We start from the raw sequence: 23,768 nt of genomic DNA on the forward strand, positions 1-23,768 counted from the left end.
ATAAAGAGAAATGGGAGAGATAATGAGAAAGAGGTGTATCAAAATAAAGGATAAAAGAGAAAGGTTAGAGATGTGCAGAAAAGGGAGTGATAAAGAGAAAGCGGAGGTAAAATAAACAGAAATAGTAGGGATAGGGAAAAAAGGATGCGGTAAAGAGAAAGAGGAGGAAAGATTATGAGGAAGGGGTGAGAAAGGGTCTGGATAGATAAAGAGAAAGTGTGAGGAGATAAAGAGAACAAAGAGAAATAAAAAGAGGGTTGAGGTAGAGATACAGAGAAAGAGAGGGTTGAGGTAGAGATACAGAGAAAGAGGAGGAGAGATAATGAAAAGGGGGATCAAAGAGAAAGGGGGATGTAAAGAGAAAGATAAAGGGTAGGGGGAGAAATAAATAGAAATAGGAGATATAGGGAGAAAGGGGAAAGAGAAAGAAGGAGAGATAAAGAAAAAAGAGATATTATGAAAGGGGAAAAAGGGGAGGGATAAAAGGGGTAACGAGAAAGGGGAGAGATAATGAGAAAAAGGGCAGATCATGAGATAGGGAAGAAATTGTGAGAAAGGGGGAGAGAGAGTGTGTTTGTGTTTTGAAAGTGTTTGTATGTTAGGGCAAGTATGTTGAAGGGCAAGTAAGTGTGTGGATGCAAGGGCAAGTCTGGGTGCTGAGGCAGGTCCTGTGAATGCAATCTGTGTGCTAGGGTAAATCATGTGGGTGTAATCTGTGTGCTGGGGCAAGCCTTTAGGTGCAATCTGGTGGCTGGGGCAAGTCCTTATGTGTTCAATATGGGTGATGGGCAGAATCCTCTCGATGTAATCTAGGTGCTGGGCTAAGCCCTATGAGTGCAATCTTAGTGCTGAAGCAAGTTTTATGGGTAAACTCTGAGACAACTCCTATGAGTGCAATCTGGGTGCCAGAGCTGGCTTTTGGGGTGTACGAACTGATTTATCCCTGCAATTTAGGGTTTCAATGCATTGTTTGTTTGACCTATACCTCCAATGCTAAGTTTGCATGTGATGTTTTAGTTGATCTATACCTGGAAGGTTGGGTTTGTGTGTGTTTTCCCTTGCTCTATACCTGCCATGCTATGTGTTATTTATTTATTCTATATCTGCAAATACATGGTTTGTATTTCTTACATCTTTATGATGTGTTTTCACTCGTTGCTTATTTGATCAATACCTGAACTAGATGGAGGAAGAAAAGAGAGGTGTTTCACGGTGAAGTAGGGTACAAAGGGACTCTGGGAGGTGAGGACATTTTTAGTAGCCATGAGAGAGGGGCTGTGCCAAAATAATCTTGTACAACATACAATTACTGCTCACACCAACTACTGAAAATTAGAGGAAACAGTGTGCCTCAGCAGCCTGTGACCCGTGCTGATCCTTCCTCCTTCACACAGCATACTGTCATGCATTAAGGAGAAAAATCACAAATTGGATTTTCAGGGCCCCTAAAGTAAACCTCCCTGTCCCTTTTTCCTTTGGTAAAGATAATGAAAATTAAATACAATAGGAAGGATAGCCAACAGGGAGGTCTTCTTACATATCAATCATCCTTAGTTTTTTTTCTCTTTTAGGGTGTTAATGCTACAATATAATGTGCAGGAAGTGTTGCAAGAAAATATATTCTCTGCAAAAGAACTAGATAAACTGAAACCTTGTTACAGCTTATTATCTGAATGAAAAAGATCACGCTGCTACATATATATCACAAAACATTAACATTGCACCTTTTGCTTCATAGCTGAGATAGTTTCACTGCAACCCATTGAAAGCTTGAGCTCTTCAGCTAAAGACAAATTCAGAGCACTGCTTAATGGGCTCCAGTGAGACTCTGGGGTACATGCATGTGAGAAGGCCTGAAGACTCCATATGAAAATGCCTAAATGTATTTTTTCCACAGCGTGAAACATTTTCCAGGGTGCCTCAACTAGCAATATATTTTAATTCTAATGGATACGCAAAACCAAAGAGGCCATAGACAATGGAGGTGAAAAAGGGTTGGACAATTTATCAGCCTGGACTGACTACTAAAATGTGGGCAGCTAAGAAAGGCAGATGCATTTCATAAATAAATTACACCTTGTGTAAAAAAAGTGGTATGATCACCACAAAAATGGATGATCAGTTGTTCCAAAACCTGAATCCTCTGAGTAGGCTGCGTTCGTGACACACTCATTATGCTGTTATTGGTAAGAAAACAGTCCAAAAATGGCTCATCCAAATTGCTAGATTCCTGGCTTGTGACATTGATGCCTCCTTTAGGATTTGTATAATTCCACATACTTGAGACAGCTGATTAGACATGTTACGGCATTCTTGGCACCCCACGGTGTTAAGAGAATATGCTGATTCCTCTACAGAGCTAATCAAACCTCCCTGAGCATTGTAATTTCACTGCATGCATTAAGAAATCTCACTCAGTAATTCTCATATAGAAGACGGCATGAATAACTAAACGGATATATCTGTTACTGGGAGAGAATCTATGGAATACTCATTACACTATTTTAATTTGCAAGGATTTTATCTGGGTACTGCTTCACAGAAATATTTGATATATTCAACCTAACACCCTTATTTTTCAAAAAGCAAAAATAATGATTCAAAATACCAATGTTTAAACAGATGATATAATTTACTTTATGCAGCTCCTCAGAACATATTTGCCTCTTCAAAATGAAAAATGAAATGGATGCAACATTTTATTTTACAGTAAATGGTTAATGAACAAACACATTTTCAATGGGAGATTGTTCCCCTTATCTACCACACTCTCAGTAAAGTAAAACTTCCTTACATTATGTCTAAGCCTCTGGCTCTCTAGTTTTAGATTATGACCTCTTGGTTCTAACATTTCTTCTAGTTTGAAATAAACTCCCCTCAATCAATTTGGCTTTCCGCTCCATTGCAAACATTACCAAGCCGCTAATGGAGTCATCCAAGGCTTCAGTACACCACACATTGAGCAAGGCAATTGAGTTCATTTGTAAACACCTGGGGTATATATTGGGTTCTTAGGGGAGAGAATTTGGAGAGAATGGAGGGCTAGTGTTCAATCACATATTTTTATTACAGCCAACAGGCAGCAGTTGGACTACTGTCCAAGCACGGTTGTTGTACTGTTGGTATTCTGCCTAAAAGGTGCTCTGATGTCTCATTCTGACTGCAATTTAATACCACGATACTATTCAACATGTTCCTGTATTATGTCTTATTTTATTAATGTGCCTGCTATGATCTTGCTGATAATGCTTCAAAAGCTCTGCCTTTATTGCTAGTGACTATGTCTTTGAGGGCCTCAAAACTAACCTGGATTTTATCCCATGATAGTGGGCAGTGGCGGAACTACCGGGGTCGCAGGGGAAGCGCCGGCACCCGAGACAAACGCCTCACGCTCCCAACACAGGAGTTGACGGTAAGTGACCTACAAAGGGGGGGTGGGGTAGGGAGGGAGAGGGTAGATCGTGGGGGGGGTAGATCGTGGGGGGGTAGGGAGGGTAGATCGTGGGGGGGGGTAGGGAGGGTAGATCGTGGGGTGGGGTGGGGGGGGTAGGGAGGGTAGATTGTGGGGGGGTAGGGAGGGAGAGGGTAGATCTTGAGAAGGGGGGGTAGGGAGGGAGAGGGTAGATCGTGAGAAGGGGGTTAGGGAGGGAGAAGGTAGATCGTGAGAAGGGGGTAGGGAGGGAGAGGGGAGATCGTGAGAAAGGGATAGATGGGTTGGGGGTTGGGGGGGCCCTTAACAGATTCTCGCACCGGGGGCCCTGAGGTTTCTAGTTACGCCCCTGATAGTGGGTGTCATTTAGGTGTCATTTATGTATCCGTGAATAGTTCTAATTATGGGAAATGTTATAGTATTGCCATGGTAATATAACAATAAAGATCTGTGTAACATTTCCAGTGAAGAAAGGTATTAACCGATCTTCATGCCAACAAGAACAAAGCTTTTTATGTGAATGATGATAGGCGAAGAAGAGAAATAAAAACAACGCTTTTCAATTAAATGTTTCCACTTCTTCATTTGCCTATATAATTTATTACACTACACTGGACTTTACTCATGTTTAATAAAAAGAAAATAAAAAACACAAAATAGTTAGAGGCACATAATTATGATTGTGGGCTTATAAATTGTACGTATTTTCTCTATAGTGCTTCAGGCACCAGGGGCGAGATAACAAGAATTAAAAAACATATTGCATGCCAACTTATTTATGCACTTGAAAAGATTTTATTGGAGAATGCATGGAAGACAAAGTGCATTTCATTTATTATTGAGCAATACAGAACAATAAAAACAAATCCATAACATAACACTGTTTGATGGAGGTTAGTTAAATCCTGTGGCTGACAGGGCACATTGATGTATAATAAAATTAGCAGCCAGGCATAGAGACAAGGGATAGTTCAGCAGTTACATGGCAGTCTGAGTGTGTCTTTCCCTCAAGCTGTTCTTGAACACTTCAGAGCTTTAGTGCAAATCTCAGCTGGAATGCTAGGTGAATACAGTTCAAGCAATATGTGAAAGAAAGCCTACAGATAACTTTTCACAGTTGTAAACTCTTTGGTAGCAAATGGAATCTGAATTAGCACAGAACTACATTAAGTTAAAATACACAAAGTCTCACGTAATGCTTCATATTAATTACAATAAAGCTACATATAATTTGATGGCAAATAATAACCATTCAGCCCACTTAGTATGCCCATTTTGTTTACTTATTTAAAGACCTGTCACCCAAAAGAAGTGTGGATGACAAGGTCCACTATGGGTAAGTGTAACACATTATATATATATATATATGTACATTGTGCTAACAAAATAACTAGCAAATGTACAGTATTGGCCCGAATATAGGCCCAACTTTCGGGATGCGCAATTTGTATCGCCCGATGCCCGGAACATGCACTTCCGGGCGCTTTGGGGAAGCAGCAGGGTTAGGATCCAGATCCCCTGCAGTGAGGGCACCTGGATCCTACTCTCTGGCAGCTGGTGGACGTCTGCGCGATGTGTGTAGACAACCTCCGCTGTCGGCACTTCCGCCGGGGCTTCTATGGTGGAGCACCGGCGTGATATAACCTTCCAGTGCTCCACCATAGATGCCCCAGCGGAAGTGCTGGCAGCGGAGGTTGTCTACGTGCACCGCGCAGACAACCTCTGCTGCTGGCACTTCCGCCGGGGCTTATCCGTATTAGAAGCCCCGTTGGAAGTGTCGGCAGCAGAGGTTTGCGCGCATCACCGCAGCAGGTGACAAGCCGGCCACGCTTGACACCATTGGTAAGTCTGGGGAGGGGTGGCATATCTAGGGAGCAGAATGGCATACCAGGGGGGCAGACTGGTATTTCTAGGGGGCATAAAGCATATCTGGGGACAGAGTGGCATATCTGGGGGACAGAGTGGCATATCTGGGGGACAGAGTGCCATATCAAGGGAGCAAAGGGCAATATCTTTAAATAAGGTGCATTATGAATTAAGGGGGACCATAAAATGCCTATTGGCACAGAGGTAGTTTTGGATTTAAGAAATTATACACAATGATTTGAATGTCACTTTAATACTATAGCATTACATGGATAGATAGACTGAAACATATTTATAAAACCTGATAAACCAACATTTCAACCCTTTTTCATACTATGGATGGATTTTTCTTCTTCTAAAACATTATTCCATGAAGCCTATTAGGCATCTTGTAAATGAGCAACAGATCTACACAATATTACACTGGAGAGCACCCTTCAGGTTTATGAGCCAGCTTGTTGCCTGTTCATACAGGAAGGATCAATCTGTTCACATTATAACTACTGATCTCAGTCTCACAGTAATTATGAAGGTGGTTAACTGGAGGTTCTGTTCATATCCTGGACTACTATTTAGGCCAGTTTGCAACAAATGTATATACCGAGCTTATTCTTAGGCATGTATCATGATTTCATAGGCCTAGCTACATGGGAGAAGACAGACTTTCGTGCCATCTGGGAGAACGTTAATAGAATCATTCACTGCAGTTTCTATAAAACTTAAAGGGAATCTATCACATTCAAAATTATTCCAGACTCTGTTATAGCTATATCCAAAATAGCAGGAATATTCTGCTAACTTCCAAGAGGGATTGCTAAAAGAGATTTTGCATGAATTGCTACGGCTACATCTCTGATTGATATCAGAACCAGAAATATAAAATTTGAATTATTAAAAAACATGACACATTAAGTTAAAAGCAACAATCACATAATTGATTAAATTGTTAGATTCAATTATGTTTTTACCTCATAGATAACACTGAGCTTTTGGATATGACTTACCCTCATTCTGCCATTTCTTATTGCTGGACCGTCTTCTGCCAGCCTTAACACATACAAATCCATCTTGTACTCTCTCCCACCACGTATACTGAATCCAAAGCCCTTCACACCCTTCTCCATTTCAACTGTGAAATAGTCATAGTCCTGCAATACACAATTATTTCCAAGTTTATATTTCAGGATTATGTGTTTACTGCCTCAGTGCCATGTTTTATGCTAGTCGAGGAACACAATAATTTCTTCAGGTCTTCCTAACAGATCCGCCAACTCCTTGAATCTTACATTTTGTAGTTCAGTGTACGTTTTAAGCTTAGAAGAGACAGTGTTTACTGGTTTCAAATATCATTAAATTATTTTTTCTCCTCTATGGGTGGTATGCGTTTCCCTAACCTCTGGCTCTCTACCAGCCTGGAAGTTTGAGAGTTCTGCGCAGTATCTTAGGTGTTCCTAGTGGTGCACTCTTCTGGACAGAGTGTTCTGATGTTGTTCCTGAAAGGCCCACTGTATATACTCACACTAATTTGCCAAAGTTTTGGGGCACACCTCTAAATTATTGAATTCAGGTGTTTCAGACCCATTGCCACAGCTGTATAAAATCAAACACCTAGCCATGCATTTACAAACATTTGTGAAAAATGGATTGTTCTGAAGAGCTCGGTGAATTTGAGCATGGTGCTGTGATAGGATGCTACCTCTTGCAATAAGAAAATAGAAGGGTTTAGGAACAGCAACAACGTGATGGAAGACCACGTAAAGTCACAGGGCGGGGTCACCGAGTGCTGAGGCACATGATGTGTAAATGTCGCCAACATGATTCCATAGCTGAAGAGTTCCAAATGTTCACTGGCATTAATATCAACACAAAAACCAATGCGGCAGGAGCTTCATGGAATCGGTTTCCATAGCCGAGCAGCTGCCTGCAAGCCTCACATCACCACGTACAATGCATGCAGTGGAAACGCGTTCTGTGTAATGTGAAGAGTCACACTTCTCTGGTAGGCTGTCCGATTGGTAAGTCTGGGTTTGGCGGAAACCAGGAGAACGTTATCTCCCTAAATGCATTGTAACAACTGTAAAGTTTGGTGGATGAGGGATACTTGTATGGGGCTGTTTTTCAGGGGTTGAGTCCCTTACTTCCAGTGAAGGGAAATCTTAATGCTTCAGCATACCAAGACATTTTGGACAGCTGTATGCTTCCAACTTTGTGGGAACAGTTTTGGCAAGGCCCTTTTCTATTCCAGCATGACTATGGCCATGACTATGACTATGGCCATCGCCATGACTATGACCATGGCCATCGCCATGACTATGACCATGGCCATGACCATGACTATGGCCATGGCCATGACTATGACCATGACTATGGGGCACAATGCACAATGCAAGCTCCATTTCAGGAAGAAATCAACTTTGTATGCAAGGGTATCGATCATAACAGCACGTTATAGGGTTTCATTATTAGTCTTTCCCCTTGGTTGAAGCTAACTTGTTCTGGCAGAAGTGTGACAAAAAGATAGGTAACTTTAGGACAGGGAAGCCTCCATTTATGATGACTTTGATCCTCACATGTTACTGAACTCAGTTCTGCCGCTATAAATCAATCCTTTACTTTAAACATTTGCCTGTGTAATAAATAAGATTGTATAACAAAGCATTTAGACAGTTTTAACACGTACAAGGACGCTAATCGATGTATGTCCATTTTTATGCGCCAATAACATTACATATATTTATAAAGCGCCGCCAGATTCCGCAGCGCTGTTACAGTCAGAAGAACAATTTAGAAACGCATACAATAACACATAGAATAACAAACTGGTGCAAAAGAGAAGAGGGCCCTGCTCTTGTGAGAGGCCCGGGAAAGCAACATTTCACTCTGAAACACCTGGTCAAGCATGGAAAGTTCACAGGTATGCATATATAATAACCTCATACATACCTGAAACTGACGGTAATCGGGTAGTGGAAATTGCCTGGTATCAGGAGAATGTTGTCTGTATTCAATTAAAGGAGGCTGCCTGTAGTCCATCGGAGGGGGTTGCTGGTAATCAACTACAGGAGGGTGTCGATAATCTACCGGAGGTTGCCTATAGTCCGTCGATGGCTGCCGATAATCTGTAAACGGCGGCTGTCGGATATCAGGCTTTACATCCTGTCTGGCTTTCACCTCTGACCTATAACTGTATCAATAAATTGTAGGGGTTAGAGTTCCTCATGGTAAACGTTACCTTACTTCATGTTACCAAGATGCCAGCATTTACCTGCTTTCGTGCCCTTGTAACTGAAGTGGTTGTGGAGGCAGCGGCTGTGCTACCGGACTTTGCTGTGCTACCGGACTCTGTTGCGCCATTGGGCTGTGCTGCTGTGCCATGGGGCTCTGCTTCTCGGAGCTTGGTGCTGATGCTGGACTGTTTAACTCTTTGTTTGAGGGGAAAAAAGCACAGTTGTAAAATAACACAGGTAAAATGTAATTCAGCAAATTCTAATCTTTTGCACAAAAATAAAATGTAATTCAATGCATTTATATATCTAACTTTTAGTTATTTTGATGTAGATGTATATTGCTCTTATACGTGAACAAACAGGCATAAAGGTCATATAACACTGTACACTTGGTTGCTTATAGATGTAGCAAACAGGTGTAAAAATTCAAAACAATCTCACAGAATGTGCCTATGTATTTAAGGTATTATGGATATGATCATAATTGTGCAATGTGTGCTATAGAAGAGATGTGTGTTTGTTTTGGTTCACTCACATCACCCCTTTAATGTCTCTTTTAAGTACATTTTGGCTATGTTGACCGTCTGTTTATTTTGCGATTCAACCGATTGGTTCATCTGCACAAATAGCTTTCCTGCTTAATGATTTGGCAAGTATTCGCTTGATTAAGTGTATGCAGAAAGAACACTTGTCATATCTCTAAATAAAGCATTCAGATGTACAAGTAATCAGATGGTTGTCTCTTGATATAGATTCTTCTTCATCCATAACACTACAATAATAAATCACTAATTAATACAATTACACGGTCAATTCAGTGATGTATATTATATCATTACGTGAATGAATGGGTATATCAGACTTTGGCACACAAACAAATTTTGAAAAGATAAAAAATGAATTTAATTTCGCTTAAAGATTACATTCAGAAAAAAATAGACTGAAACTGCTACTGCTAAGCACAATGCTTTCTCTCTCTCTCAACATTTTGCTTAGGATCTCGTCTACACAGTAGGTGCCCTGATTACAGTAATACTCCACATACACTATCATTTACATACAGGGGGGGACTGGCGATCATGAGGTGGTCTTGGCAGTTTCTCTGCTCATGTAGCATACAGTGGATCTAGCTGCACGCTGTAGAACGTTATATGCCACTGGAATGGCAGATTGGGGGTTTACAGGGGGACCAATGGCCAGCAACCAAATGGGCATTGCTTACATATTACCACGCCACACATGATCTGTTGGCAGTTTTGCTGTCGGGGAGAGTCCAAGCTATTAGACAGCCCCTGCAAAAAAAGACTGAATGTACAGAAACATCCTAAGGGACATCTTGCCTCAACTTTTATGGACACACTGGCATGTCCTCAGGGTAACAAACTGGTAGAATAAGAGCATGCCATGAACACGAACTGGAAGCCAAAGCACTCACCCCCCACAGGTACATTAAACACTGACTCTCCAAACGCCTGTCCACTTTCCCTTTAGTGGAAATCTTTCAACTAGTTCTAAAGAATATACATGAAGCTTTCAAAATGTAGCTGAAAATGTTACTTTAAAAAGGCTAAAATCATATATGTCTCTGCCCATTGGGAATCAACCTTTATGCCAGTATACTCATGTTTTCGTAACTTTTGTAACCAAAATAAATAATATGCTTTGCGCATTTGAAATTCAACATACAGTAGAAAAATGCCTTCTGAATATTGCCCCCCCTCCAAAAATGACAAACCCCTGCAACATACAAGTATTTAGAATGTTTGGTTATTCTATTATGTACAGTATGTGCCTAAAACAAGTTTCTTTATAACATTCATTTAAAAGTACAAACACAACATGTATCCATTAGCCATAATGAGACCTTTCTAACTGCTGAGAAGCAGCTACTTACCCTCCTGAGGAACGATGGAAAGTGTTACACTTAACCCTGCATCTTTAATCAGTTTCACAATATCTGCATGGGGCATGTTGATAATAGACTGGCTATTCACAGCTAAGATCCGGTCTCCGACTTTCAGCTTTCCACAGCGATCCGCAGGGCTTCCCTCAATAATTCGTCCAATTTTATGCGGTACAGCTGCAGAAAAATCAAACTGCATTTAGAATCCATGAAAAGTAGTTTGGTTCTGAAATTGTAATAATTGAAGGAAAATTGCATTTACATAATTATTATAAAAAACATCATTATTCTGCGTTATAAGCAAGATCGTATTTTTGAAACAGAAAAAAACCCTGCTGTGTTTATTATTTTTTATTAGATATTTTTTTCCTCTGGGAATTATTACAGTAATTTAGCACTTAGCTGGATAACCATCGTCTGCGGCCTATTTATATAGCCCAATGGTTCTTGGGTTTAGTTTCAAGCTTGTCATTAATTTGTCGAGGGTTGAGTGAAAACCCATTCCTGATTGGTTGCCTAAATGATTGAAAAAGCAGGCCTAGTTATAGGTTAATTGGTCCCAAAAGAGAAAAATTTAATTCTTAGCATTAATCCACCATTTGTATTAATAGTGCCTACATTTACTGTCACATTGAAAGACTCACTTCTTAAAATTCCATTAAACCTCATACATAGCTTTAGCATTTTATTTTTTAAGAAAAAAAGAGCAGCCTGTACTGAAGATGTTACAAGATACTCTATCTGCAAGCAGCAATGCAGTCGTTGATAATCACCCGCTGCTCCTGCAGTGGACGGTTGGATCTGACCCAAAACTTAGATTTAACAAGACCTACCAGATCTATGCAAAGTGAAAAAAAAGGCAAACTCTCAATAATTGTACTGATTTTTCATTTAACACCAAACCCACATTGATTTATTTTGTTGTTTTTAGTTTCCTTCACTTGTTTTAACAAAATATTGTACACATTTAAAACCCAAGAATTAAAGAGCACCATTCTACTAGCCTGTATTATTTTTGTTTTTGTTTAGCTTGAATAATATACATTTATACAGCATGTACTTTATATCAGCTAATAGTAGCAAAACCAGTGAACATGTACATATTTTAAGTATAAATTTAATGTTGATCTAATGCAATTAATACAGCAGATGTTTATGGAACACACAGCATTTACATTCTGAAGGCAAACATCAAATGCTTTAGAGAGAAGAGAAAAGAAAACCATTCTTCATTCATCAATGCCTTCTTCGGAAAGCCAAAGAATTATTATTTTTGACAGTTGACTTAACAGATAAGTACTTTGAAGCCGACATTGCAGATGGAAAGCTTATTTAAGAATAAATCAAGCAGTAAGATAACTCTTTTGTAATCCTGATATATTTATGGTAGGCCTCGGCTTCTGACAAAGTGATTGATTTAAATTTGGAAGAATAATAATGCTACAATTATGGATGAAGTAAACCAAAATAGAGGTTTTATTGGAAAAAGAAAAATAGCATAACCTCATGAACCTAGACAGTAATAAATAGAGTCCTTTATCGGTTAATAAAATTGCATTTTTATGCCCGGGAAAGAGCTTAAAAAAACAAAACAAGATAAATTGGACTTTATATACACAGAGAAAAAGTGGTAATAGTGGTACAATTAACAGTTACATCCCATGTAGCTTTTAATAGCGTACCAATGGACAAAAGCTAAAATAGAGAGAGCAATGTTAGCCTAATAGAAGAGAACAGTCTTTAATGGAAGAATTGAAGCCAATACCTTATATTGGGCCAGCATAAGAAAAAATTTAAATTTACTAAAACTTTTGGAATCTCAGAGGTATCTTCATCATCTGGAAGCCAGAAGACTTATACCTCTTTTTCTATGTTCAATGGAAAACTCCAACACAAGGAAGCAAAAACAGCTTGACCAATATCGTTGGTGTTTGCTCCCTTGCTAAGCATGTCCAGCTCAATTTTACAGCTGCGGAGACAAGGCTATATTATATGTTCATCAACAACCTTAGTGTACAACCCTGATGAGAACACATTCTCACCATCTGACTTACTTTAAAAGACATGTCACCTTCTCTCAGGTTTCCACGTTGTTAGGCAACAACACTCCTGGAACTGTAAATGTTAGCTAAGGACAGTGACTTTTCAGCAACTGTCTGGCAGGATAATCAGACTTCACTTTAAGGCAAATAACACAATAAAAGGAACAGGACTGTGACAGGTCATAGTGGTGACCTTCATCACATGATACGTTTCACAGAATGATATCCTACGCGATCTAAGTGATCATTTTGTAAGACTGTATAAATTGAAGCACTTTTAACCCCTTAAGCTTTACAAACCAATATTTTGTCAGCTTGTATGATGAGATTATTCATGCCTCTCTCTCTCTCTCTCTCTATCTCCTCTGTCCGTAATCTACTATGCTAAAGTAGTTTGCCTTAAGGCCTAGCCTGTAGTAGAGCAAGATAAGATTGTGTTTGGACTTGCTTAGAAGTGAGCTGCGCGTAAAGAAAAGTAGGTGAATTCATGACATCATTTATGTTAGTTTATCACCCTGCTGGTTCATCAGGTTTGTTTGAGGTTACTCAGTGTTCAGATCAAGCTAGGTTTTTGCTTGTAGTTTTTTGTTAATTTTGCTTTCATTTGAGAATTGCCCACCTCTGGGGGAAAAACAAGTTCTGTAAATAGGATTGTAGATTTTTGTGGACCTATCATGCCTTGGAAGATCCAGGCTACCTGGAGCCTGGCCTCTGCGGGGTAATGATGGGCGGAGCTGATGATGTTAGTGGGCAGGGCTATGCCCAAACGCTGTAAATTTGTACGAGGGTGAGGAAATGGACAGGGAGTGGGACATGCGCCCTGGGGATCTCACACAGCGACTTGGAGAAATGGCGCTTTACCCAGAGTCTCAAACCCAAAGGGTTCCCAGGTGTGCTCACCATTTAACTATACACATGTTCACTGGCTTGTGGATGCATCCAGGCATTGTTGACTTCACTAGACTGTGTTCAGGGTTCCTGTGTTGTTGTATGTTATATGTTATATGTTTATACACATATAAACACATATACATGTCATACATATTATATACACACACACACTTACTGTACCAAGGATCTGGATTTGCATTCAGTGCGTACACAGAATAACTTTATAGTGAAAATTTGAAATAAGCAAATATTTATATATACATATAAATCAGGGTAATGAATACTGAATTTGTTCTTTGGTTTAGGAAACTCGTGATTGAATACGTACTGTATGAAGAAAAAGCCTAATGTATTCCATAAACATATCTTTTCACCACGGAGCTCTCTGCATTGTCCAACAATAAACGGGATAAATGTCTAGTTTCACAATATCAACTTCTCAATTTTAATAACTCTGGAAGGCAGCTTATGTTTTCCAGTAAAATAAGCTTTCTATCCTAAAGCAATCATACTTGGGCAACCTCTGCAGTATTTTATTATTCAGAGACCAATCCAAATAAAAGCTTTGGTACTCACGTTTTCTGGAAATCATTTCCAGTGGCAGAATAAGGTTATAACTTGTGTAAAAGCATCTGTTTACATGATACAAAACGCAGAATCTCTTAAGAGGAAGAACCGATTACATTTTTTGTTAACTCTTTAAGCACTAGAGTGGTGGCATGGACTTAAGCATCAAATTATTTTTTGAGATATGAAATATTATTCTGTTATTAGTAACATCTACTAAGATGCTAAATATTTTGTAATTTATGAAAATGCAAAACTTAAGAAAGCAAAAGTAACTAACAGGCGTTCGCAATTTGTTTAAAAAATTCACATAACGAGAGATGCTACTTAGTTCACAAAACCTCAACCTAGTGTATGCAGGAATAGAATATTATTTTCTTTAATAGGAACTCACTGGAAACTCACACCAGCTGACCCAGTATTGGTGCTTGATATTCACTGAGGTTATTGGTTTGTGGAACAGCCCCCCCTACATGGTGTGCTGTGTCCACAATTAAGAAGATGATAATACATCCTGGAACCAAAAGGAAATGTAATGGAATTCATCTTACAAGAAAAAAACATGCTGTAAGAAAAAGTATACCTATTGTGGCTCCAGATTCTGGTCTGTTCAGAGAACTTATGATAACAAAACCAAATCCTTCGTTCTCCTTGCGATGGATAATCACATCGTTGGACTGCATATTTTGCGAAGATAAGCCTTCAGGAGGGGAAGAATTGCACGGTGCACTATGGTTACTGTTTGGATAGGCAGCGTCACTTCTTGGAGAGCTATGATGTGTTGACACAGAGCCAGGACTCCTGCCATTTTCTGGGCATGGTTCTCCTGTATAAAGAAAACTTCTTAGCAAAAACAAAGGAATTGTGTATGTGGGCTAAACATATATGGACTGCTCTTAAATTGGAGACTATAACTTGCATAACCTCATGCAATGTATATAAAACCAAAAACTATATTGACCAGTCACAATTTAGAATTCTGTAAATTATCCTGTACCAATAACTATAGTAAATTTCTTAGAATATTTTTGGGAAATGACACATTACTAGATGGTTTCTTTATTAATGAGCATCACAAATGTATCCAGAAACTAGGACTTGCAAAGAAAACCTAAATAAATCAGTAGCAGTGAAGTTTAGGTGCAAGCTTGATTTCTTTCCTTGATCCAGGAATGGTAAATCGTCTACATGGCTACTTGGATCCAGTGATTTCCCCAACCCTGCTTGCAAGGGTTTAGTCAGTAACTAAATTTAATTTCAGACATTACAGCAAAATATAATGCTTACAATGCACTTCAACACCTTAAAAAATATCAAAGTATATTTTAATCTCCATGAAAGCATGACTGATCTGGTAAAAAACCAGATACAAATAGGATTCATATACTGATTGCTAAGTGGTATGAAAAGATCTTAGTAAAATTGCAGTGTGTGCTAAACATACCAACAGATAGCACCTTTCTTCTCACAGTAAGATTGACTTGTCCGTTACGAGCAGCATTATGCATAAGGTCAATCACGTATCGGTGGGTTTTACCAGCAACTGGGATTCCATCTACATATACCAACTCATCACCAGGGCGTAGACGGCCATCTCTGTCTGCAGACCCCATCGCTATTACGGCACCAATTAAGATCTAGTCATAAAACAAAAACAACATTTATAGCTACTTTCAGATATGTTCAAACATAATAAAAAACAAAACAAGAAAAGAAAGGAAAACAAGGGACAACTCTGACTAGGGTAAAACACCAGTAGTCACCATTAGAAATTCATAAAAAGGGATAATGATTTCCTTTTTTTGCTTATAAAATGTAAAACAGAAATAACTACAGCCAACACATACCATTACCATGCTACTGGTTCTTGCGTTCAATTAAACATGGCAGCCTTTTCTGAAACTGGTTTGTGAGAGAAAACACCTACAGGCCTTTAACCCAACAATAATACCCAATAGCGGTAGTACATGCAGGGCTGCAACTCCCTGATATAGAGATTGCTAAAAGTGGTAGCTGCACATTATGAGATTTCCTCCACTGGCACTGAAAGGGTTATCGATACATTCCCACTTTTAATAGAATTAGTGATTAATTTGGTGGCATATTCTACTAGAAGACAACACATTCTGTCTTTGAATCGATATTTAATATAATGCAGTCTGTGCAAAGGAAAAATATATATTATGTTACCTTATTTAACTGAGAAGACAGCATTGAAACAGCATGGGATGTTTTTTATGATTCAGACCAATGCTGTTGTCACACCAGGGATCCAAGTTCTGAGCTCGCACAGAATTCAGTTCAAATATTAACTGAAAATATAACTTGTATTCTTCTTTTTTCTAATACTTTTTAGACAATGTAGGATAAAACATGGATTCCAAGCGGTGCCCTTTATAAATGATACTTTCTTTTCCTTACATGTTGAACAATGGAACATCAAACATTTGAAAGTATGTGAAGCTTAATATTTTTAGACCTTTCCTTGAAGCCAGAACACGCTCTCAAGCTAAATTTAACCTACGCATACTACACACTTCTCAAACCTTTTATAATATCCGAGTTCCAATGTGGAATGTTTCATGATATGTTTATGTATCAGAAGAAATCTGCTTCCGGAAGTTTGAAATGACTAATTAGAAGGAACCTATGCCTAAAAATAAATTGCATAGCATATTTTATAGTACCATAATATTATACCAAAACTAATCCTGCATTGAAGAAAGTTTTTTGTCGAGGCATTGCTTTTGAAATGATGAATATGAACCAAGAGGACAGAAGTATTACTCAGCAGTTTTGCGGTTTGGAAGAAATATCAATTCACTGACTTCATTATGCATTATAAAGGACCCTCCAGTCTCTCTTGCAAGAAGGGCTTGGCTGGCCCTATGTATTATATCATGTATGGAAATACAAGGCTAAGTAAACATTTTATCAAAATATTAAACATCTAAGCGTTCTGGTGTACTTTTAAGGATCTGCTTTAATAATTTGGAATTCATGGTTAGGGCCATTTTCTATAATTCTCTAAAAAGCAAGCACATATCCCAGAGAAATGTTAATTTTGTACTATAAAATGATCCCGTTAACTGTATTCAACTGAGGCAAGTTGATTTTGTTGAGTTGGAGACCCTTTTCAAATTGTAGTTATGATAACAGATGTCATAGTTCTTGCTCATAGAATTATGTCTGATTAGTAAACTGATGTATTCGACTTTAGTCACAATTTACACCAACCTCAAAAATGGACTGCAATGCATTTTGGAGTTTCCATTATAGAATAATGAATAAATTCCCTTGTGCAAATACAACAGTTATTGCGATGCAACTACTTCCGAGTGGCTTAGAGAGCTTAATTGCAGGCTGGCAAAGCCCCTTGTGTAAATGTATAGCACTTTTGTTGACATTTCTACCATTTCAGCACAAAGCCAGGAACACATTTGCAGACGGATTCTACAAAACGTGATTTGAGGTCATATAATTGTATTTAACTTATTGGTTGACCTTGGTTTTCTAGGTGAAGCTTCCCATTCGCAAACCTCTCCCTAGGCTGCACAAAGCAATTATTAAAGACAAAGTCTGTGTAACTGAAAAGCTTGCAACTTTAAAGCTGCAAACGTATGAAATATACTTTCAGAGATAAGGTATGAGAACTGAACATACTAATCCTCGCTCCTTAAATTCATACTCTTGAAGCTTATCCCTTCAAAGGGAATACCGACAAGGAGTGCATATAAACTAATGTATTATTCCACTCATAATGAACAATGAAGTGTTTATTATTTTGTTAATTAGTCCTTATGGCTGTTCAAAAAAATAAGTAAATAATCAGAGGATATTTCCTATCTAGGTATCTATAAAGAGCCACTAAGCAGGATTTGGGTTACATTGGGGAAGTATAAACATGGATAACCACCATACAATAAATAAAAGACTCGGATTTAAACAAATATACGATTGAATCATATGGTTGGTACACATTGTACTACACAAATATTAAGCTCTCTTTATACACAAAACACAACTGAATAATTATTTGAACCTCAAAAACTGCGTAAGGGTAAGCCTAGGGTCACTGGCACCTGGGTACCCCATTTTCTCTGAGTCCCTATAGAGTTTGTGACCTACAAGTTTATTGGCTAAGTGGTTAGTTATAGCTGCTTTGTGATATGATGGAAAATATCATTACATACTATATATTGTATATGGCCATCTAATGCTAGAATGCCCACTTACAAGAACGGGTGTGATATTTCTTTAAAGCATGAGGTTTTATAAAAAAGAAACTATAGCTATCACCGATGAGCATAAAGTATATCATTTGTTATTTTGCTGAACTAATTTAAAGCAGATTAAAAGTGGCAATGCGATAGGCACTGTTTTGACATTACAAATGTGTTCAAAGATTAAAGTTATCAATGTTAACTGAATGTTATTGCGTTGAGATGAAAATAGCGTTTTATCTGTGTGAGTCATAAAAATGCAAGATGGTAGCCTCTAGCAGTTGTTGATATGCCATCAAACCGTAGATAAGGGACTTTTCCTCTAAAATAGTCTACTGCCCAAAACAACCTCACCAACAATGAATGCACAATAAAGCACGTAGTAAGTACTTTAATCAGCATCCTTTGCCTGCAAGAAAAAATGCTCAAGAGCTGTAGTATATCGACACCTCCTTCTTCATGATTCACATCTTCTATTTTTTCTACTGTACATATAGCTATGTGATTTCGCCTACGATATATATCCATTATTGCTATGTGAAAGGTTAAGCATTTTGTGATGATGCTTTGTAATGTGCAGAATGACTTACAGGCTGGCCAGGTTCATCTCCTCCAAGGATCCTGAACCCAAATCCAGACTCTTGGCGTCGAAGATGGACATCCAACTCCTTATAGTCAGGGCCTGTTGTTAAATACAAATACTCTTTTAGAATGCAAATAGTTCAATCAGTACTAGGACAAAGAGGTATACATTCATTTAAATTAGTATTAATGAGGAATGGTTCATGGATGTTATTAACTGAGACACAACAATATTGTTAAGCATAGAAAACAGACCAAATAAACCATGCATTGTTAAAACATCCGACAATGTAAATTAGAAAGAAAAGATATTTCACAGATAAAATTGACATAAATACAAAGAAATAAGATGTATGCTGTTTATTGCTATGGATAACACTAAGGCTGTTGGCTGTTCATCTGATGTTGAAATATAATTCCCATGATCCTTGTTCAGCTGGACATTAGGAATATATGTAGAAGAGGTTGATGAGGGTTGCAGTTGCTTAACATTGGAAGAACTGCAATAGCCCACACCGCTATACATACCATCACACTAATTAACATTATCATGCAGTTGGTAAGCTTTATCCTGTGCCTATCTCAGCCATCCATGTAAACACTAAATATAACTTAACTGGGTTATAGCTACAGAACTCTGCTCCATTATATTTCTTATATAGTCTCTGGCATTACAATAACTGGCAATAGCAACCTTGTAATTATTATAACATTGTTTATACTAATAATATTTGATAAACATACTATCTACTTAAATAATTCATATCATACTTTGTAAACATTATCAAAAGTAAATAATAGTTATAGTAAATTATTATGTGTAAGAGACAAAGGATAGAATTGACATAGTGGGTTGAGTGGGAATAACTCTCTCGATAGATCAACGTCAAGAAGACGGGACAACCTTTATAGTCTAAAAAGTTTGTGTGGTTCCTATACCTTTAACATTGTCACGCATGGTCCATGGCAAAATTGTAAACCACTATCGTTAGTTAGCCTCATTTTTACAATACTATTAATAATAATGCTGGCAGGGTATAGCTTAATATGTGGTAAAATGTATTAAGATTCAATAGAACACATTCCTTTAAACAAAAATAATAGAGAATACATTCTTACGGATGGAATGTATGTACAGTTCATTCAACCAAATGGTACTATTGATTTTTGTTTTACCAAATACCCTAAGCAGCCTTTTCTTTAAAAAAAAACATCCACTTTTTTCTAGTGGTGGGATTAACAGTAAAATGAAATTTAGATATTTCAGTTTCAGTTCTTGCAAACCACTAATGGCTCACATGTTATTGATCATTATGAGCCACAGTGAGTGAAAATGTAGCAGGAATTCTGTATGATACTAGCAGGTAGAAACAATAAATTGTAAGATGGCACAAGCAAGACCCTCTTCTCGTTCTGTTCCAATATGCCTTAACGTGTGATCTTTTAGTCAAATGGCATGTTGACAGTTACGCTCCTGTTAATTTTCATTGGGCTCTTACTGTAAAAGCACTACAGAATCACCTCGTGATCTATAAATTATGTGACTGTAGCTAACAGCACTTTATTATCTATCATATATACCATAAATTATCCATTATTTATTATATTAAATCTATCTAACAAAAGATATGCAAATTACTATCAGGGAATTTCAGGTACATCTAGTAAAAATTTGTGAATTTCAACACATAAAATCCAGTGCTAAATCATTTGTCATTTGTATGAAAGTGATCCAACCTCAAAAAAATTCAGAAATATTCCCAATCTGCATATAACAAAATAATGTGTACTTTCTATAATGGGACACAGTTATCATAGAGCAGCAAAAAATAAATCACATATTATGCAGATCAAATAAATTATAAAATCTATATTCTATAAACTCCCAGTGGATGCATTCAATGTCTAGGACACAGAGATACAAAATCTCAAAATGTCTTCAGATATCCACCTCACAGATGACAACATAGACACGAAAAATCCTTAAGTCTTGTTTAAGTGTTAATACACAGATTTTATATGTTCTTTTCCTTGTGGATGACATTATGACACTTCAAAACAGACAAAATCCATTACATCCCTTCACATATATAAAAGAATGACCAATATGGTCTCTTTCTCAGACATACTTGGATTAACATACACTTTACTGACTGAACAGCAGATGTCTTTATCACTGTTTCTGCTACAAAGGTGTTTTTAATAAAAAATTATATTGTGTCAATTTCAATGAGCCTAGTAGAACGTAATGCAAACCAAGGCCGTTTTTTGCAAATGGTTCCGCAAAGGAAGGTTTGTATAAAATCACAAGTGAACAATTATGGCTGCACGTTATCCAGAGTGATGGATACACAGACACACATTTACAAAGACACAGAATGATGGACACATATTTCACGGGACAATGGTTGCAGTAGAATACTTGCCAGCAGGATCCACTCTGAAACCAGCTCGGGGTGGCACTTGCTCTGAATAGGAAGATGAGGAATTGTCCATAAGAAATGTGTATATGAATATTCCGAAGGCCTCTTTCAGGCATGAATTATAAAATAAAATGTACAATTCTAAATAATTAGCTTAGCAAGGCACCTGTAATTCATTGACTCTTTCAGATACAAAAGAATATTAATAAACACAATACAATTTTATTAGCCATATCAAAATAGAAAAATATCAAAATATGTAACATTTTTTATTCAAATCTATTAAATATATTCAATGGAAAAAGAAAAATGTCTGACTTCCACAGGCTTGTTACACTCTGTCAGAGCTTCATTTTACTGTTATGTTCAGATCAATAATTAGTATCTCAAAGCAGCACCAGAAAACACAATATATTTTTCACTGGCTATAATTAATGTTTTAAAAATGGAAGACTATATAAAACTGGCAGGGTGAAAAGTGCCACCAAGCATGGAAAGGTAGTTGGCATTTCAGGGCTTACTTAAGGAATAAGCAGAAATGCGCTACACAACATATCACTTTTTTAATGGCAAAGAATGTATCTTTAATGTTACAGTGTCATGCCTGATTTGCCTCTGTATACTAAATATTAATTATTATTATTTATGTGCACTTATTCGGTTTGCTATTTGGTATTAAAAACCTGGTTGCATTTGGCAAACAGATGCTGATACAATAAACCCAATTAACAACAAAAGTGCTGCTGAAACGATGGTGATAATCTGCCAACATCAACCTGGAATACTTACAAATGCGTTGTCTATTAAACTGTTCACAACACACTGAACATCATACACCCGAATGTATCATATTGACAGCATACCAAAAGTGAATAACAATAATAAAGTATTTTTTTTCAAATTAGTACCAGCTAACAGAAATGGTCTAATCCAAAAATAGTTAAATAGTGCACTGAAGGAGCTCTAATGGTCTCAGTTGATCCTATTTCCTCATGGCCATGTGATATATACCCCTTCTTTTAAATCAATCGGCAAAAACTATTTTAGCCATAAAAAATGAAAATAAAAAAAACAACAAATGTGGACCTGTTTTAAGACTTGCTTCTAGGGGAATGTTGGCACCTAGTATCAGAATGACATCTGTACAAGTTTCAGTACAAAATGCCTACAAGCGTTACATGACAAACTGTATTACTGAGCTGTCTGCGTGGCAATAGAGCTGTATGGGTCACTAGTCTGGCAAAAATAAAACGGAGCGTAATATAACATATTTGAACAGAAAAGTCATAAACAACAGGCTAGCTGACTAACAGTTTATTTCATGAAGAAATTTAAAGGAACACTCCAATCTATGTAAATTGCACAGTGGAATGCATTGTGCATGGAATCCAGTGTATTCACTGCATGTGCAGGCGTTCTTGAGTTATTTATAGGAGGTAGAAAGTGGGACTTTCATTTCACTCCTCCCCCAGCTGCCTTTGTTGAAAGCAGGAAGCATACCTCAGTATGTTTCTTGCACATGCTAAGTAGAAGTCTATTCTAGTCAATGAGAGCTGAACGCTGAGTGGCAGCCAATCACATGCTATCTGATATGTTACAAGCAAACGTGTGATTGGCCTTCAGTGCTAGTGCTACTGAGTATATGCAAGGAGTCTATATACTAATGCAATTTGTGCATCCGGTAAGGGAGCCAGGGGAGGAGGAACATAACACAGGAGTGTCACTTCTTAAACTGTAATTGAATAGCAAATGCTCCAATTCATATGCACTGAAATAAAGACCATTTTGAAGCATTACTTATTGTTTGTTCGCAGCTGCCTCTCATCTACATGGTGGGATAAAGCCAATTTTCGCTTGTGTGCATAGGCATTGCAAGCATTCACACTCTTTGTCACCTAGGGTGATGGCATGCTAATGGACAATCACACTAAAAGTTACGGGGCTTAGGCTTACTTCAGTATGCACTGCTAAAATGTGTACACAGGAAGCAGCTTTATTTTGGATAGTTGAGCATTCTGGTAAATGCAGTCCACACACAGCAGATGGTGCTCCAAGACTGGCTTCCCTTATATAAGATATTCTCATCCACTTATGAATACATGCAAAATAACATTTTTTATTTTTACTTTACATAGAGAATGCAAGAATGGGCTTAAGCCCAACCAGTTTGAAGGTGAGAACTGTAAACTGGAGGTAAGCCGCTTAAAACACCCGTCCCTTTTTTGTTTGGGTCCCTATGTGCATGGACTTTTTGGAGGTTGAGTCCAGCCTTTCATATTAAAAACAATACATCATGCCACAATAAATGCACACAGGGGCAATTTGAACATTTAGTTACAGTGAAAGTATTCCATGATCCTTAACATTCCCACTCACTAATGTACTCTTTTAAAGCCGGTTTTCAGCAGTTGTATGAATTTTGTTTCTAATACTGCACTTAAAATGTTAAATTCAGCAGATGAGGTGGAACTGCGTCTTTAATGACACATCACAATGATTTCACTCACTATTGATTACTAGCCCAATAGTAGAAACAGTCTTCCTTATATTATCAGAAAATCAGAATCGATTGGTATTTATTTTCTTCGAAATCGTTGAGTGATATAGCTATAGA

General features: G+C 37.8%; 1 protein-coding gene across 5 annotated transcripts in view; it reads right to left on the reverse strand.

Annotated features, from left to right (window-relative positions):
* Positions 1-23,768, reverse strand: part of MAGI2 (membrane associated guanylate kinase, WW and PDZ domain containing 2) — a 401,461-nt gene that overhangs the window by 22,213 nt on the left and 355,480 nt on the right. For all 5 annotated transcript variants that reach the window (XM_053465469.1, XM_053465466.1, XM_053465467.1 and 2 more), the window contains 8 exons: positions 21,158-21,199; positions 18,740-18,831; positions 15,371-15,563; positions 14,510-14,752; positions 10,418-10,603; positions 8,562-8,718; positions 8,240-8,480; positions 6,301-6,444 (listed from right to left, as the gene is read on the reverse strand). In XM_053465469.1, coding sequence (XP_053321444.1) covers positions 6,301-6,444; positions 8,240-8,480; positions 8,562-8,718; positions 10,418-10,603; positions 14,510-14,752; positions 15,371-15,563; positions 18,740-18,831; positions 21,158-21,199 — 1,298 coding nt within the window. The remainder of the gene's footprint in view (positions 1-6,300; positions 6,445-8,239; positions 8,481-8,561; positions 8,719-10,417; positions 10,604-14,509; positions 14,753-15,370; positions 15,564-18,739; positions 18,832-21,157; positions 21,200-23,768) is intronic.

The sequence above is a fragment of the Spea bombifrons genome, chromosome 4 (genome assembly GCF_027358695.1).
Source record: "Spea bombifrons isolate aSpeBom1 chromosome 4, aSpeBom1.2.pri, whole genome shotgun sequence".
Taxonomy (NCBI): domain Eukaryota; kingdom Metazoa; phylum Chordata; class Amphibia; order Anura; family Pelobatidae; genus Spea; species Spea bombifrons.